Here is a 19,072-nt window from a genome sequence, read left to right as displayed (position 1 = left end):
ATAAACATGCATTTCAAGGTATGTCATTGAACAAATATTACAAATAATGTTGTTTTTTAAATGTTATATTTTTTATAGTTTTAAGTATTGTTGTCTGTCATATGATGAGGTAATGTGTGTTTTTATTATATCAATATGTCAAATTAGGTTATATGGATTTATATTTTGTAAATATTTATATAGGTGTTTGCTATGTGTGTGCTGTTAGTAGTTAAAATATGTACAATAAACTCTGATAACCCTTGATAACTTGATAACCCTTGATAAACTTAAACTAATTTTGAAATTCCAGTTTTAAGCCTTTATTTATGGAACTCTAACATTCTCTAGCAAGCTAATTTCTTGGTCCTTTGGAGGTTTGAGAGTTTACTGTAATATATTATGCTATATGTTATGCTATTTTGGATGTTATTGTTGTAATGCTTTGTGTTAATAGACAACCTTGCTTTTTCTGTCAGTGTCTATTGCTAAAAATGATTATTGGGTCATTTAATTACTGAAATTTTATTTCTTTACTTAATTTTTTTAACTTTCATGACTAAACTTGTAAGATTTTTGTTTTTTTATTGGCTCTAAGGATTTGCATTGCTAAAGTTTCTTATTTGATACGTATTATTTCTTATATTTAGTCATATTTATTTCATCTCAAGAAAAATGTTTTTTGTTTCTCACATAAATGTTTATAACTTTGGAATTATTATTTTGTTTGGATATATGGGCTATTTTTTTTTTTTTTAATATTTCCATTATATTTTCTTATATGTATTGAAACTATTTATATATTTATCACCTTTGGTGATTACGATCCAGATGATTTCTATTTGCTATAAGTATCGATTTTCAGCACAAACAACAGCTATAATAATAATTATTTAATTACCAAAATCGATAAAAAAACAGATTAATAACAGATTTTTTTAAAAGCACTTTATAGAAAAGTTTCTATAAAAAATTTCAAACAGATAGTGCTAACTTATTTGACATAACTAGGACCTGTGTCCCATTTTTTGTGTCCCTTTCTGCAAGAAAGGGTTTAAAAAAATTAATTTATCAAAAATTTCAATATATAACCTTAAGTTTCTAAAAACACTGGGAGAAATGCTACGCAAATGTCATTTATGTTAAAGCTACTTTTGTTATGTAAAAAATATTGAAATTAGTATTGTAAATTGTTTACAGAAAACCAAAAATTTTAAATCTATTAATTTTCTGCTGTTTACTGTAAATTATTCAAGTAAAGAGGCCAAATTAAGAACAAGTTGAGATATATTTGGGTGTGGAACATATTACCATTAACCGTATTGTATGAGTTCTGACAGCTTTTTGTGAATTATTGTAATTTTTGTTTCAAAAGTTTATCAATGTTTTTATTTTATCTAAAGAAAAGCATGTTTTGTTTCTTACGTAAAACAGTACTTTTTTTATTTAAAATTATTATTTTACATAGATATTTTGTATATTAGTCATTTTTGCTATTTATATATACCCATTGTATTTTTATGCATGGATTAAAACTATTTATACTTTTATTACCTTGGCGATTATGATTCTGATGGTTTCCATTACATACTTTTTTAGTGCCAATTTTCATCACACAACAGCTACAATAATTTAAAATTTTGCTAAAGCCGGTATTAAAAACAGCTTAATTGAAAAAGTTTGTTACAGAAAAGGTCCTATAAGATATACCAAACAGAGAGAGCTAACATATTTAACATAACTTTTGCTTTTTAAATAAAATAATCCTTATGAAAAAGTTATACTTTATCATAGCCTTAGGTTTTTAAAAACACTGGAAGAAATGTTACACAACTGTCATCTATGTTTAAAATACTTTTATGTAAAAAATATTTAAGTTAATAAATATAGAAATGGTTGGTGTAGACTTATCAAGACTCGTATTTTGTGGTTCAGGAACGCTTAGCTTTATTAAAACCAAATATCAACTTATTTGATTGTATTGAAGCATACTTGACTATAAATTATTGGAAGAGTAACGTTCCCTAATATTATGTAATCAACCATAGCAAAAATATTTCACCAACAACCAAACACTGTACTAAAGGTCAATTTTCAATAAACGTTTGAATGTTGCCATGAACAACCATATGTTTATTAGGGCTGCAACTATAGTTGTGATAGGAAGGCAGTTTCATACAAAAAAAAAAAAAATCAAATTTAAACTTGTATATTAAATCTTATAAATAAATTTATAAACAAATATATATTTGTTTATACAATTATTCATAAGATTAAAAAAATACTTTATTTTGTTGAATATTTATTTGGGTTCTGTCTTTTTTTTTGTAGGCCACCCAATAAAATAAGGTCTTGATCAAAAATATTTCATCCATAAAAAAAAGCCTCCATAAAATACCGCTAGTCTTATGCTTTCGTATTTAATATTTATATAGAGTTACTGAGTTAGTTCTCAATGCCAAAAAAAAATCAATGAAAAAAATGCAAAAAAAAACTTTATGGTTTGAAAGATTCTACAAATTGACATAATGCATACTACTGATTATAAATAAGAATTTAAAAAAAGTAAAAAAATTTACCTTTATATAAGACTCATATTGTTCTAAAAAAATAGTGAAATTATTTTAAATAAATAAACATAAATTTATTGTTAAATTTTGTTTTCATACTTAAGCTTTTCTTAAACATAAAAATTTATTTTTAAATGACAAAAATTTAACATAAAATTACATAAAAAGCCATCAAATTATTTATTCAATAAATTAGTTATGTTCAATAATGAAACAGAAATATCTCAAATAAATTGTAATAAAAATTGCTTAAAAAAAATGCTTTAAAATGATTTTGTATGATTTGTAGAGAAGTTCTATATTTACTGAATGATTTGTAGTGAAGTCCTATTTACTGAATGCTTTGTAGTGAAGTCATATTTACTGCAGTATTTGTCTATCTGTTATCATTAAAGTAATATAGTTGTTGCTTTATTATTAAGTCTTTATTTTTATCAAGACAACTAACTAAATTTGCTTTGTTCAAAAACTAATTTACTCTTATCTTTATCATTTTATTCCATTTCATTTTTCCCTCAGGAATTAACTGCTTGTGAGTGACTATTTAGTGAATTTATATGTCCAAATTTTATTATTACTAAGCATAAATGAAGTACTATTGTTAACTACTGTTTTACTATTTAATCTTTTTATTTAAATAAAAGCATTTCTTGTAAAATCACATATAAAACCAAAATTATAATTAAAAAAATAAACAATGTTTAATAATAAACATTGTTTATTATTAAACATTGTTTATTAATAATAATATCATAAAAATGTTATAATTAATGTTTAGTTAAAAAAAGAAAAGAAGTCTTACTAATTGAAATGATTTTCGAATCAGCACTAATATATTTCCCAGCAAGTTCCTAACAGTTTTTCAAACAATTTAATTGTATATAATAAATAACATTACAATAACATAAAATAAATAATATATATATATATATATATATAATATATATTAATACGGTAGTGGTGTAGTGGTAGAGCGCTTGCTTCATAAGCGAGAGGTTCCGAATTTGAGCCCCACCACATCCCTGGTAGTACCGCATTCAATTAACTTGTTTCTTCGCGCAGTGGCCTTGTTTGTTAAGGTTAGTATTTCAATGTTGTAGAGTTGAGAGAGGGTTATAACCACAACTAAGTAGCCTCCTTGCTTGTAGTGGCCTTCTCAGACTTGGGGAGGTGCATTAACATAATATATATATATATATATATAAATATATATATATATATATATATATATATATATATATATATATATATATATATATATGTATATATATAAATATATATAAATATATATATATATATATATTTATATATGTACATACACATATATACATATATATACATATATATATATATATATATATATATATATATATATATATATATATATATATATATACACACATATGTATATATATAATTTATATATATATATATATATATGTGTATATATGTATATATATATGTATATATATAAATATGCATATATATATTATATATAAATATATATTAATATATATAATATGCATATATAATATATATTTAATGCATATATAACATATGTATTTTATATATATATATATATATATTATACATGTATGTATATAAACAATATAATATATTATATGTGTGTAACAAAAACAAGACAAAAATTACGAATTGTAAAGTCAAGTATGAGCAACTAAAAAATATTTGAAAGTAGTCACGCACAAACATACACATTGAATATAGTTTGTAAAAAAGAGCATTTTGCAAGCTATTGGTACACAAAAAATGTAATGGCATACAAGGTGCTTCTAATATTACTGATTTTGAGTGCAGAAAATTTACTTTTCTTGAATACAGAAAGATCAAAATAAAAATTGAAATAAATAATGGTGGAAAAGTAATGTTTTGGTAAGTTTTGATATCTTACAAATGGATCAGCTGGTGGATCAAAAGAGGTATCAAGAGCAAGGGTACAATATACATGCACAAGTTCAGAGACTCATCTCCTCTTCTAACAGCAAAAACTCTATCATCAAAAATTAAAGCAAAGGTATGCACCACATGCACCTACAGTGTTATGAAGCATGAAACATGCTCAATGAAAGTTAATTATGACCAGCCTGCATATAGAAGAGAGATAATGTTAATTAGATGAATGTATGGTGTAACTCTAAAAGTAAAACTCTGTAAATTCTGTAAAACTTTGTTGCAAAGTTAGATAATAAATATTAACCAATATTAACAATAATATAAATATTTACTTCTCTGTGCTAAGACATAGGGGTTAGAGTAGGTGGCACGAACATTAAAAAAAAAGATAAAAAAAAAAAAGAAAACAAGTAAATACCTTTTTAATCCAATCACTCATAGTCAAATTAGAAAAACCTAAAAACATAATGGTTAATGTACCTTGTTATTATACCTAAATAAAAACCTTTTATATTGTACAACTATACTTTTTAATATAAAGTATAATATTTAATACAATATAACAATAATATAACATTCTAATAACTTTTTAACTTTATCAACTTTTTATTTATGAACTTTTTTGTATTATTTTATCTTATACTTATTTATCAATTATTTATAATAATTCTAATGACTGAGTCATTTTTTTCAATTTAGTTTTAAATATATACAAATCACAAAAGTTTTAAAACAATTTCCTTATACAATGCTACCTCATTTACTCAAATATTGCCTCACCTAAATAAACACAGTAATAACACAAGTAATAACACAGAAAAAAGAAAACATCGAAATAAATTTTGATTTTTTCTTTTTTCTGTGTTATTACTTGTTTTTCTACTTCCGTTTCTTTTAAAATTCTCTTTTAAGTTTTTTTTCACAATACAACAAGCATTTTTCGATAGTAAGACAATGTTTATTATTAAACACTCGTACTATTAGGTTCAAACTCAATATTTAATGTCTTTTTTCACAAATCAATTTTGTTGCTACATAATATATATATCTAAATATACAAAGCATATTATGAAGTACTTAGTGATCATTCCTTTTGACTTCAAAAGAGCTTCGATATAATGTAACATTTATGCACTGTGAGGACTTAACATCTGGATCCTTACATTGTAATTCAAGTTGTTTTGTGAGCTTCTGTCTACTTGTTATTATGTCAGCACTGATTTTGGGTTCGACAAGTTCCCATAGATTTTCAATTGAGTAAATGTATGAAGAATTCACAGTGTAGTGAGATACCCTTTAGGAATGTCTTTATAAGTAAAACTTATAAAGACATTCCTAAAGGTATAAACTTCTTTAGTCGTTTCCTGCACTAGAATTTAAGCTTGTAGTTTCTCTTCTTTAAAAATTTAAGTTGGTGGCATCTTACAATTCTGTTGGATAGCTGCCTTAATTTTTTAGTTGATTCTGGCACTTGTTTTTTTTTTTAACTGCATCAACCCTTTCTCCCTGCTTTATTCAATGCCTAATTTGAAGTTAGAGTTTATCTTATTAGCCACATCTGTTCTCTCTCTTGTCAAATTGTAGAGGATAAATAGTTAGGGGGAACAGACAACGGTAAATATTTATAGAATGGGGTGTTCTCATTGTGCAAAAAGTAGGATGGAACTTAGGTATAAATCATGCCAGCTCTGTTAAATAAGTTTTAAGATTTACTTAAAAAGAATATATTTTTTAATTTCTTTTTAATATTAAATATTGAGAGCTTATAAGAATGTATGTATAATTAAAAAATAATGCAACATAAGTTATACCCAAAGTAATTATACTAGCTTGATTGCTTATTTTATGCATTTTTATTTTAACTATTATTAACATTATTATTATTATTATTGTTATTACTATTACTATTATTATTGTAATTATATTATTATATTAATTTACTAATTCTATATATCCTCAACTTTTAAGAACTTTAATCATATCATTTTTTTTTTTTTTTTTTTTTTTTAAATTTTATTTTGCCGTATAACACTATTTACAATGAGAAAAATTGTTTACATATATAATAAATGGCCGGAGCAAGAAGAAGACATACTGTCTTATCACCGAGCCCCGTTAACATTGAAGCCGTCAGTTTATATTACAATTTAAAAACTTAAAACATAAAAGTATATATATATATATATATATATATATATATATATATATATATATATATATATATATATATATATATATATATATATATATATATATATATATATATATATTTCTACAAAGATATTATAAAACTTATAATAAGATATTAAAATAGCATAAGTTTTCAATAACAACATATTTAAATGAAAAATAAAAGTCATAAGATCAAAAAAAAAATAAGTTATGACTTTTTCACACAAAAAAAAAACAAAAAAAGTAGATGAAAACCTATTCAGTTTATATATTTTTTTATTATTTTATAATCAAATTTTAAAATAAATATTTTAGATCGAAATTTTTTCCTAATAAGAAACGTTTGCATACTATTTTGAATTGTTCAAAAGATATGTTTTGAAGAATGTTATTTTTATTAAGTTTTTGAAAAAATTCATTCCATAGAAATGCTCCACGATATTGAATTTGGAATGAACTGAGTTTGAAATAGAATCTTGGAACTACAAAATTATCATTTGAAAAATTTGTGGGGTACTTATGAGAAATTTTAGTAAAGTAAGAGTGAAATATATTAGGCGACAAACCATGTTTAGATTTAAACATGAACAGCATAACTTGATATATATTAAGTTTATAAACATTGAGTGCATTAAGTTCCATTAAGAAAGGCTCTCCATGAGCAGTTCTCTTAACGCCAAAAATAATTTTGCATGCAATTTTTTGTTTACTATAAATTTTTTTAAGCTTTCCATAGTTGCTACTTCCCCATGCAATATTGCAATAGGATAGATAACTATGGATAAATGAAAAATATATAATTTTTAAAGACTTGATATTAAGAAATGGTTTAACTCTATATAGAACAGAAATATTTTTGGAAATTTTATTTTCAATAGATTTAATATGAGGTTTCCATGACATATTTTCATCTAATATTATTCCCAGGAAGTTTACATTTGATTCTCTTTTAATAACTGAATTATTCATAAAGAGATTGGGTAATTTTAGAGGGAGGTGATCACTCTTACTAGGTTTATGAAACAACAAAAATTTAGTTTTCAGTACATTTAATGAAAGTTTATTACAAATAATCCAATCATTAACTTTTATTAGTTCTTCATTAAATATTTTAAAAAGATCTTTTATATTTTCATTTGAGTAAAAAAGATTAGAGTCGTCAGCAAACAAAATAAGATTTAAAGTCTTTAAAGCTAAATATAAATCATTAATGTACAACAAGAATAATAGTGGTCCTAGGATGGATCCCTGGGGAACACCACAAGTTATAACTTTGTTTCCTGTTTCATTTTCTTTATACACTATGTATTGTTTCCTGTTTGATAGGTAATTTTTAAACCAGAGTAGGTTATTGTTTAATACTCCATAGAGTTCTAGTTTTTCTATAAGTATGTCATGGTCAACTGTGTCAAATGCTTTTGACAGATCAATAAAAACTCCTAGTGTATAACAATCATTATTGAACCCATCGGATATATAATTTATTAAATCGATTACTGCATGATCCGTTGAATATTTTTTTTTGAATCCAAATTGTTTATTATACAGTATTTTGTTTTTGGTTAAATATTTATGAAGACTATCATACATAATACCTTCTAACAATTTTGAAAAGCATGGTAAGACAGAAATAGGTCTATAATTTGACATAATTGTGTTATTGCCAGTTTTAAAAATAGGTAATATTTTAGCAATTTTTAATTTCTCCGGTACAATACCGGATTGTATTGAAAGGTTAAAAATATGAAACAAAGATGGTTCTATGATATCGAAGATTGCTTTAACTACGCTCACACTAATTTGATCAATGCCAGCAGATTTATTATTTTTCAGACTATTGTACGCGTTACGCACCTCAGTTATATTTTAACTAACTTCTTTCATAGATATATTGGTTGGTTTTATATAGGATTTGAAATTTGTGGTGTTTTTTGGGATTTTACTTGCTAAATTTGGGCCAACTTCAAGGAAATAGTCGTTGAGCTTTTCAACGATGGTTTCTTTATTACTGATCATTTCCCCATCAATTATGAGTTTTTGTGGCAAATTATTGTTAGAACATCTTTTTTTACCAATTATCTGGTTAATCACATTCCAAGTTTTTTGAGTGTTTCCTTGTGTTTTTTTTAGCATCTTAGCATAATAAATTCTTTTAAAGTGTTTCTTTTTTTTTTCAAATAAACTGTTATAATTTTTGTAATTTATTTCATTTGTGAATGATTTATGTTTTAGATATATATGTTATCATATCATATATATATTCTGAAAAATATTTTCATGGATATTTACAAATAGTAACTCTACTAATCTTAAGTAAACACCAAAAATATAGATCTTTATATATATATAATTAGTAATAATTATAAGAATAGTAATTATAATAATAAAAATAATATTTATAGTAATAACCATAAGAACCGCAATAATAATAAAAACTAACAATAACAATTATAACAGTAATTATAATAACAATAATAATAAAAATAATAAGTCACTTGTTTTTATAAACACAATAGCTAAACATACATTTAAGTTAGTTACAAACAGTTGACTGATAAAACGTAACAACTAAAAAGGACATAAAACAGTTATTTAAATTGAAAATAAGAATAATAATAGTAAAGTTAAAAATAATAATAATAGTGGTTACGATAATTATTTAAAATTAAAAGAAATAATACTATAACAAAAAATATAACAAAAACATGTTACAAATTAAAGATAAAATGAAGAAAAATAAAAAAGCATTTAAAAAATGAGAAATTTAATATTGCTACATGCATACACAAACATAAATATAAAGATATATACACATACTTACCCACATGCAAAGATACACACATAACAAAACAACAACAACAACAACAACAACAACAAAAATATTCTTCAAATTTAATAAAATTTAAAAATTATTCTTTTTCATTTCTTTAAAAATGGAGCAATTTTTATATTTTATTTTAATTCTTTTTAATTACTTTCCATTTTCGAATCAGAATATATTGATTGTCTTAAGATAGGTAATGATTGTCTTAAGATAGGTAATGATTGTCTTAAGATAGGTAATGATTGTCTTAAGATTGAACTGTGTACTTAGCTTACTTTATTTAGTTTAGTTATCGGCCATTATTCAATAACATAATTATTAAGAAACATAACGCAACTAAAACAATTATAAAAATACAAATTTGCACAGCAATCAAATCTTATGTCTGTATATAAGCAACTGTAAAAAGAACCTATCCTAATGTTTACTACTGGAATACATAGTTTTTTGTTTTTTTGAGGCGGAAGTTAATTGTTAGGGAGGATGGGTGTTTGAATTTTTTTATTGGAAGAGTAGTAATTAAAAGAAACTGAAAAGATTTTAAAAAAAAATGCAACCACCCCTTTTCCCCTATATTTAGGCAGGGGTAAATATGAAGTCGAATAAAGACTAGTTTTTTAAGTTCAATTCTCCAGATTTAAAAAAAAATAATAATAAAGTATTTATAAATAAAAAAAGTATTTATAAATAAAAGTAAAAAATAGTAAAGTATTTGAGTATTAAAAAAAATTACTCTGAGACCAGCTACATAAATATACCAGCTATAGATACATAATTATAAAATTGCATTAATATACATAAAAATTTATGAAATTTTATAATTTATAAAGCTCACTAAATTAAATGTTACATTTTTGATTTTGGAAAAATTTCTATGAACCTACAAACAATGTTTTAAAACAGAAACAATAGCAATTTTGAATTCAAAAGTAAACTGATCTATAATTTAAAAAATAAAAAACATTTATTTTAACTTTTTCAAAAAAAATATCAAATTAATATATATGTTATATATATTAATATATTTATATATATTAATATATATATAAAGTATTAATATAACAATTATTATAGAAACTCAAATTTTCACCTGTTTTCATAATTTCCCAGTTGCAATCAACTTGCATTTCCACTTGCGTAAAATATCTGCCATCAACCCATATTGAACTTTTGTCTAATGTAATGACTGCTGTTCCTAAATTATTAAACACATTTAAGTTAAATGTTAGTTATTAAATTATTTATCATTATTACATTTTAATTATAAAACATTGGACTGCATGACTGCCAAATTTTGACTTATTTTAGGTGAACATTACCCTTGCATATTACACGGACATATTAAATTCATGGAATAAAACTTAAATTTTATTCCATGAATTTAAAAAAATTTGGATAAAATAAAACTGATAGAAAACCCTCCTTAAAATAATACTTAATCAAGGAGCCTAATTTATCTTAATAAGTATTATCAACAAAAAATTTTTTAGTAGTCCTCCTATGTATCATATTTTCTATCAAATTGTTTATTGTCAAGGTTTATTTGAAATGTTAACAATAAAGGAAAACTTTTAAAAAAACTTTTTCCAAATGTTACAGCCCAACTCAATGAAATATATTTTATAGAGCAATCAGAATGTTTATTCACGATTTAATTCACATGAGAGTGGAATATTTATTCAATTATTGAAAAATTATTTAAGTCAATGTTGAATTATTCAAGACAAATTTGAATTATTCAAGTCAAATTTGAATTATTCAAGTCAAATTTGAATTATTCAAGTCAAATTTGAATTATTCAAGTCAATGCTGAATTATTTTACTCGATGTTGAATTGAGTTCAAATGAAATGTTTTACATTTTAGATATAAATTAAACCATATTCAAAATAACTGTTATAATCACCATAAAAAGATAAATAAAACGTGGATAGATTTCACAATATGGAAGTTTTGTTAACAAATACAAAATCAAGTTTAAAAGTATTTATAAATGAAAAATCAGCCTATTAATGTTTTATCTCTTCATTACTTTTTAAAATTGGTCATTTGTAGTTAGCTGTTGCAACACTAACTACTGGTTATCTGTTTTATACAGAATGTCAAAAATAATTGCATTTAATAATAAATAAAAAAAGGTTTTAAAGTGATAAACATAGTCAAGAAAAGAAGTCAAGAAAAATAAATAAAATCCATACTGTCAAAACAAACAAATAAAAAAATCAAATTACCATATAATCATACTTTAATAATACTGGACTTATCTGAAAATTTTTAATTCAAGATTTTTAATTCAAGATTTAGTGCAAAGTTAACATTGGAATAACAGTCAAGCAACATTGTAACCTTTGTTATTTACTTTATGGAAAATAATGTGAAAAAATGCAAACACTTTTGGGCCATCTAAGATAATCTGCAACGAATTTATACCTTACTTACGATTGCATTTATTTCAGTGATGGTGCAGATTCACAATACAAAAATAATATTAAAAAAATGTGGTAGTGGTGTAGTGGTAGAGCGCTTGCTTCATAAGCAAGAAATTCTAAGTTTGACGTCCACCATCTTCTTGATACTGCGCTCAACTTGTTTCTCCGCACAGCAGCCTTGATCTTCAAGGTTTATGTTTCGAACTTATAGAGTTGAGAGAGAGAGAGTTGTAGCCACAAGTAAAGTAGTCTTCTCAACTGTAATGGCCTTCTCGACCTTGAGGAGGAGAAACAACATTAAAAAATAAAAAAAAACATATTTAACATGTCACAAATACCGAAATCATAAGATATCTGAAGAATAGTATTTTTTGCTACATCACTCGGAAAAAGTGCTTGTGATGGCATTAGAGGTTCTGGTAAGTAATTTGTAATAAGGATAAGTTTACAATCAATAATAAATCAACTCACCTGAGAAATTGTATGATTGGTGTCGACAAAATATCAATGGAATACAGTTTTTAATCATTTGAAATGATGCAACTATATTATGTTGCAAAAATTTTAAATTAGAAATACTAGGAATTAATTTAGCATGAAATAACGATGCAAAATAATTTTTGAGCAACATTTAGGAAATATCTAGATATCCTGATATGCTGATAAGAAAATCAAGATATCCTGGTAAATATAATGAAGCAATCTATTTACTCAAACATTTTTACTTGGTAGATATTTTCTGGATTCTATCACACAAAATTATACAAAATTTTATACTTAAAAGTTCAATCAGCAACAGGTTAATGCTTTGAACTATCAGATAAACAAAAATAATACATCTGTACAATAGCATAAGTAATAAAACAATTATATAACAAAGAAGTATAATAAACTTGAATTTTGATTTCAAAATTTTATTTTTATGATTCAATGTTTATTTTAATGATATTATATATTTATAGTATGTAATAATGTATATAATAGTATGAACAAGACATTTACTTTTTTAGCAACGCCTTGTTGCACAAAACAATTAATTGCCCAATTAATTGTTTTCATTTAAATCAGATCTTTTTTGGAAACTTGATATTATAGAATTTTATGTTGGCATAAAAATATAAAGTTTAAATTGTCTTAGACTGACACAGAAATATAGAGTTTAGCACTTGTATGTCATGCCAATGTAAAGGCAGGTAGTTTTTTCTTTAGCACTGTTAAATGTTGACATGGATTTTGAGAGCTTTTTTATAAATCAATTAAGATTACAACTGCAATTAATTAGATAAAACAAAAGTTTAATATGATACAAGTTGAATAAATACAAATACAATAAATATAAATACAAATAAAATCAAAAAATGCACACCAGCAGATCCAGAAAATCCTGAAATAAATTCTCGTCTTTCAAACCAGGGTGCGACATATTCCGTCTTAAAAATCAATTCAAATATTTATAAAGAATTTCCTTTAAAAAAGTAAATAAAAAAGCAAAATTATGCAACTTTTTAGAATAATTAAATTCCAAATAATCTAATTCCATGTAAAAAGTAAACAATTATACCACCCACCCTTCAAACTTTCTTTAAATTTTATCCAGTGGTATCTATCATCAAACCCCCAAAAATTACCAAATTTAGGAACTTGACTCCAAACGGTTCAAAAATGATGATGTAAAATTTAGCCTAAAATGGTGTAATTTAACAATATAGATTTTGTAGTGGTTTTAAATAAATAATTAAATTAAGTTCTATCGAAAGAATAAAACTTGGTAATTAACCATATTGGTTTCTAAATCCAAGTATGTAGGGAAGATAAGCCTATTAAGAAAACTTGACAGTCATTTTTAGTATAGTAAAGTTACATTGTAAAGTATAGGGCCAAGGATAGAACCTTGAGAAACCCCAGAAGTTACAGGGTATGAGGAAGAGTGCTGTCCATCGAGGACAACTTTTATACTATGATTAGTAAGGAAGAATTCAATAATCTTAAAGTTTTTACCTGATCCACCATAAGAGTAGAGCTTATGGAGTAGACCAACATGCCAAACTTTATCAAAAGCTTTAGAAATGTTGAGAACGATAGGTTTTAGGTTTGGTAGCAATAGCTTTGCTGATAGGTTTTAGGTTGGATGTCAAACTTCGAATATGCTGCTTTTAAAGTTTTTCTTTCATGCATTTAGTATGAAAGTCTAAATTATAAACATTATTTAAAATCTCCTTTAAAACTTCAATGTTGTTTAGTACAAAAGATTGGATGACAACTAGAACAATTGCAACTTCCTTTATCTTTCTCTTTCTAAGTGAAGATTTGTTAGAGGTTTTACATAAATGAACTTTAAAGGACACCTAAATTTTTAACTTTCAGAAGCTAAAAATAAACTGCAACAATTAGGAAAAGTTGGCTGCAAAGAAACTCATTATTGTACTTTATAACACTTTTCATAGCCAAAAAAGATCCATTCTTGTCTGATGACATTTACTTTCTAACTTATTTTCAACAGAGCAAATGCTTTAATCATTTTAAAATCAAAAATTCTTATCAAAAATTTTCATCTTAGTTATTTTTCTATTTATCTTTGAATTCAGCAGCTTATAAAAGACGTCAAGTATCAGTTTTCAAGTATTTTCCCACATTAAAACCTAAACTTTTCATAAAAAGTACAGCTATAAAATCAATAATGGAGAACGTGAGCCCGTGAGAATGAACATTTCAAATAGGGATTTTTTTGTGAAAATTTCAAAATATCATATTTTTAGTATACTTTTAAAGCCCAAAACCATATTTTGCATTATGCCCAAAATTTCTTTATTCATTTGTAGAAAACTTTAAATCCATGAAAATCGGGAGTAGGTCAAAGTGCAAAGTAACAAAACAAAAATTTTGTCTTGATCATTTTAAAACCAAAAAAACTAATCTAAACCTTTCAACTGATTTTATTTTCATCTTTGAATTCAAAACTCTCAAAAATGGTCAGGTACTGATTTTTACCCAGATTCTTCCACTAGAAGTTAAATTATACATGAAATGGAATCAGTACAGAATAGGGCTTGGCAAAAACCAGAAAATTTCAAAAAACCGGGCTTAGGTTTTTTTAAATTGTAATACTGGTTACCCAGTTTTACACCAGTTTTTCTATTATAAAATCAAATATTAATTTAAATAATATTATTGATGTATAAATCCAAAATAATCTACAGAATTTGATATTCTAGAAATAGACTGATGTAAACTAAAAAAAAAAATTCATTTTAAGGTAAAATTATTATTTTTTATTAACTATAAAACATTAATTTTTATCAATATACAGTAACATTAATTTCAAAAAATATACAACGATTTACAATATTGAAAAGTCAAAATTAAAAAAACATATTTGTTAACAACTATTTTGTTTTAGTTGTTTAATTATTTTAATTTGAGATTATTATTTAACAATCTTAAATTAAATTAATTAAACAATAATAACAAAAAATGAAACAACAAACAAAAATAATTTCAATACTTCTGAAAGATTTTGTCAGTATGTATTCTAATAATAATTGGTAGAAAAATATTGAAATAAATAAAATCAAATGCAATATCATTTTACAATACAATATCATATAATATTTTTAGAACTATATATATTTTCATAAACGAGCTTTCCGTATTACTTGTCAGTTTGTCGAAACAAGAAATCTTTGAACTATTTATCTATTTAGTAATGTATAATTAATGACCAGTTTTAGGGTTTTTTGTTGAACAAATAACCAGCTAATTGGTTGCAGTTTCCACCAGTTGCCAAGCCCTACTACAAAATCCATAATTATATGTTTAGGCAAAAAATAGAGCATTTCAGGGTGAATTTCAAAACGCCATATCTTTAAACCGTTTGAATTTAGGAAATTTACATTTTTTCAATGTTTCATTGATAGATACCTTTTTTTTTAAATTTCAAAAAAACTTTTGTTGACTTTGAAACTTTTTTTTTGACCTACTTTTACATGATATTATTTAACAATAATAATTCGTTAGCAAATAGTTAAATGAAAAAATTACTCAACTTATAATTTTCTATACAATCTTAATTTATGATTATTATAAACTCTAACAATTGTTAGGAACTTCAGAACTGATTAGTACTTAATGTATTGTTGAGAACTAAAGATTGTTACAAGTTAAATAACAATTTAAAGCTATATTTAAAAATCAAATTGAATAAAATCAAGAAACAGAGCTAATTTTTCTGTGTAAAGAAAATCCATCCAACAAATAAATAATATCTCTCTATTCAAATAAAAGTTTTTTATAAAAATAAAATTTAAATCTTAATGTAAAAATACTCAATAGAAATTTGACATTATTCAGATTATAAAGATTAAATAAAGCAACTACACAATCTACAATCTACTAGATTTGGAAAAGCTACAGCTATAAAAATAATTTAAAAAATTATGTATAGAATGTTCTAGTAAATCAGTCTTGAAGTTTTTTTTTTTTTTTTTGTGTGAATATTTGCTGAAACAATGTTTATCAAAGTCAAAAAACTCAATTAAAAGTAAAAAATATAAGCATCATACAAATGCAACAAATTGTTAAAAAAAATCAACTTAAAATTTAAATTTAAAGTAAAACTTATATCTCAATTAGGTTTAAAATATTCAAAAATGTTTTAATTGTCTTTAATTTTGATTGTGTGCTTTAATTTAGCACAACTTAATTTAACTTCAACTAGCAAAATACAAAATATTTTTGTTATGAAATTTCTGTTTACTTAGTTCTTTGCAATTAAAGGTACAATATATTTTTTATTGCTATGCTACTCAATTTAAAATTAAATATACAATCACAAAAAAAAATATGATTAAGCAAAAGTTATTTAAAACATATTAAACAACTGCTTGCTTAAAATATGGAATCGCTAGTACAGAGGTTTAGTACTACATCTCTTCTCTTTAATTCTTATATATTTTACATATAGTACTAAAAAAATTTAATATTTCATAAATACTAACAATAATTCATAAATACTAACAATATTACATACAAATATTTGTATTCAAAAGTTCATAAATCAAATTAAAAAAGTAAAAAAAAATAAAACAATAATAATAATAATAATAAAACCTGGTGATCATCAGAGCTTGGCACAATATAACCATGAATACCATTGTCTGACATAAGTTTGCGCAAGTCTATTAACAACTGGGTTGTATTTTTTACCGTTAGGGGATAGGGGACTTCCTAAAAATAAGTTTTAAAGTTAAACAATGTTAAAAAGTAGGAAGAATAAAAAAAAAGAAAAGCAAAAACTCAAAGAATTAAAAGTTTATAGAGTGATGAATAAATAAAGCATGAAGTTTCTAGAACTAAGAAAATGAAAATAAAAATAAAATAAAAATTTAAAAAAGTGAAATTGAATAAAAGGCAAAGAATGAAAGCCATGAATAATGAAAAATGAAGGATTGAGAGAGTTATGATTTTAAAAAATTTGATTATGGAATTTATTTCAAAAAATTATATTTTATGAAAGCAATACTTAAAAAAAAGTAAACACAATTTAAAAACTACCAAAGGTTGCCCATTTTTGCAAATCCTTTCACAAGAGCAAAATTCATAAAAAACTAAAAAGTAAAATAATGTAACAAAAATATGCAATTATAAACACACTGAATGCAAAAAAATTGGTTATACTAATATATCTTTAAAATATTAAAAGCTTAGAATAATTATTAAAACAGCATGACTTTTATAACTAATTACTTTATAAGTAGATAAAAATTATATTATATTGTTTATATTTATTTGTTTATTTTTGTACGTGTGCTAAGTGGTTGAATGAAAAAACATACATATTGACAATGAGTATGCAATTGTTACAATAGCATATACATTGTCATGCATGCCATTGTTATGATGGCATACAAGACATTATTATTGTTAAGATAAGATATATAAGATATAGCTCTTTTTAGCTAACATGTCTTTTAGCAGTCTGTTGATTTTAAATATATTCGAAATGAACATTTTGAATATATTAAAAAGATTTTAAATATATTCAAAATAAAAAGACAACTGTTATATTACTATAAATATATGCTTTAATATTATTATAAATATTAATTATTATAAAATTACAAATGATTATTCTGAAGCTGTTTAATCTGAAAATTTGTCTTCATTTTTTTAGGTTTTAAATATCTAAAATCTTACAATTTTCTCGTGCATTCAATATTTTGTTGTTTCGATTTGTCCAGAGCACGTGGGTACGTTAGAATTCCTGGGAAAACAGTAATTTAGTAAATTAATGGAAATGGAAACTTATTGGAAAACTAAATAGAAACCGCGAATTGCAAATAGTAAATTCCGGTTTTAAACTCAAATTTGTTAATTAAGCATTCATATTAACGAGAAGCTCCTCAAAGCATATCCCAAGCATGTTAACTTGCCCTTTTCAAAAAATAATTTAATTACTTAAAAAATAAAGGACACTGCCTTTCCTTTTTAATTTCTCAAAAATCATATTTTAGTTCGGGCCAATTTTTTATTTTCCTGCGACATAGAGTTGTCAAATATTTATGCATATATCCATATATTCAAAGTAAGGGATTACCATGAAGAATTAGCTCAGCCTCGTTATAAGCAATAAAAAATAGTGATTCAGGTCAAGAAATTCAGAATGTATTTTATGAGGTTATTGTATTGAAATTATCCGTGCGATTGTTTTGGATATTGTTGGATATTGATTTTACGTTATAAAATTATTAACTTATATTAGTAAAATTTGTTTATATAAAAATAAATCAAGTTAAATAAAATTTGTGTAAAAAAATTCTAAATTAAGTTATTTTAATGTAAATACATTAAAAAAACATAAATTGTACACGCAAGTAAAAGTCTTATCATTTTAAATTAATAAACGGAGAACCCAGAAACATATTAAAGGTCATTTTTTAAGTTTTCGAAAATAAGCAAAGAGTTTACGTTAGAAGATCCGCCAAAGAAAAAATGCTAACTCGATGTCTGGTTCTGACAGTAAAACATGGAGGCTCTGTGATAGTTTGGGGTTGTTTCTCTTTAGATGGAGTGGGAGGTTTGCGTAAAATCGATGGTATAAAGAGAAAAGAACATTATAGAGATATCCTGAAAACAAGTGCGATCCCTTCGGGACTTTGATTAATTGGAGATTTTATTCTGATGCATGAT

General features: G+C 24.2%; 1 protein-coding gene across 3 annotated transcripts in view; it reads right to left on the bottom strand.

Moving 5' to 3' along the window:
* Positions 1 to 19,072, bottom strand: part of LOC100202963 (uncharacterized) — an 88,012-nt gene that overhangs the window by 33,253 nt on the left and 35,687 nt on the right. For all 3 annotated transcript variants that reach the window (XM_065814886.1, XM_065814885.1, XM_065814887.1), the window contains exons 3-9: positions 17,438 to 17,490; positions 16,994 to 17,110; positions 13,254 to 13,317; positions 10,550 to 10,654; positions 4,882 to 4,919; positions 3,352 to 3,400; positions 2,559 to 2,581 (exon numbers count right to left, since the gene is read on the bottom strand). In XM_065814886.1, coding sequence (XP_065670958.1) covers positions 2,559 to 2,581; positions 3,352 to 3,400; positions 4,882 to 4,919; positions 10,550 to 10,654; positions 13,254 to 13,317; positions 16,994 to 17,110; positions 17,438 to 17,490 — 449 coding nt within the window. The remainder of the gene's footprint in view (positions 1 to 2,558; positions 2,582 to 3,351; positions 3,401 to 4,881; positions 4,920 to 10,549; positions 10,655 to 13,253; positions 13,318 to 16,993; positions 17,111 to 17,437; positions 17,491 to 19,072) is intronic.

The sequence above is a fragment of the Hydra vulgaris genome, chromosome 13 (assembly GCF_038396675.1).
Source record: "Hydra vulgaris chromosome 13, alternate assembly HydraT2T_AEP".
Classification (NCBI taxonomy): domain Eukaryota; kingdom Metazoa; phylum Cnidaria; class Hydrozoa; order Anthoathecata; family Hydridae; genus Hydra; species Hydra vulgaris.
The sequence above is the reverse complement of the archived record's forward strand: the minus strand, read 5'-3'. Positions and strand labels throughout refer to the sequence as shown.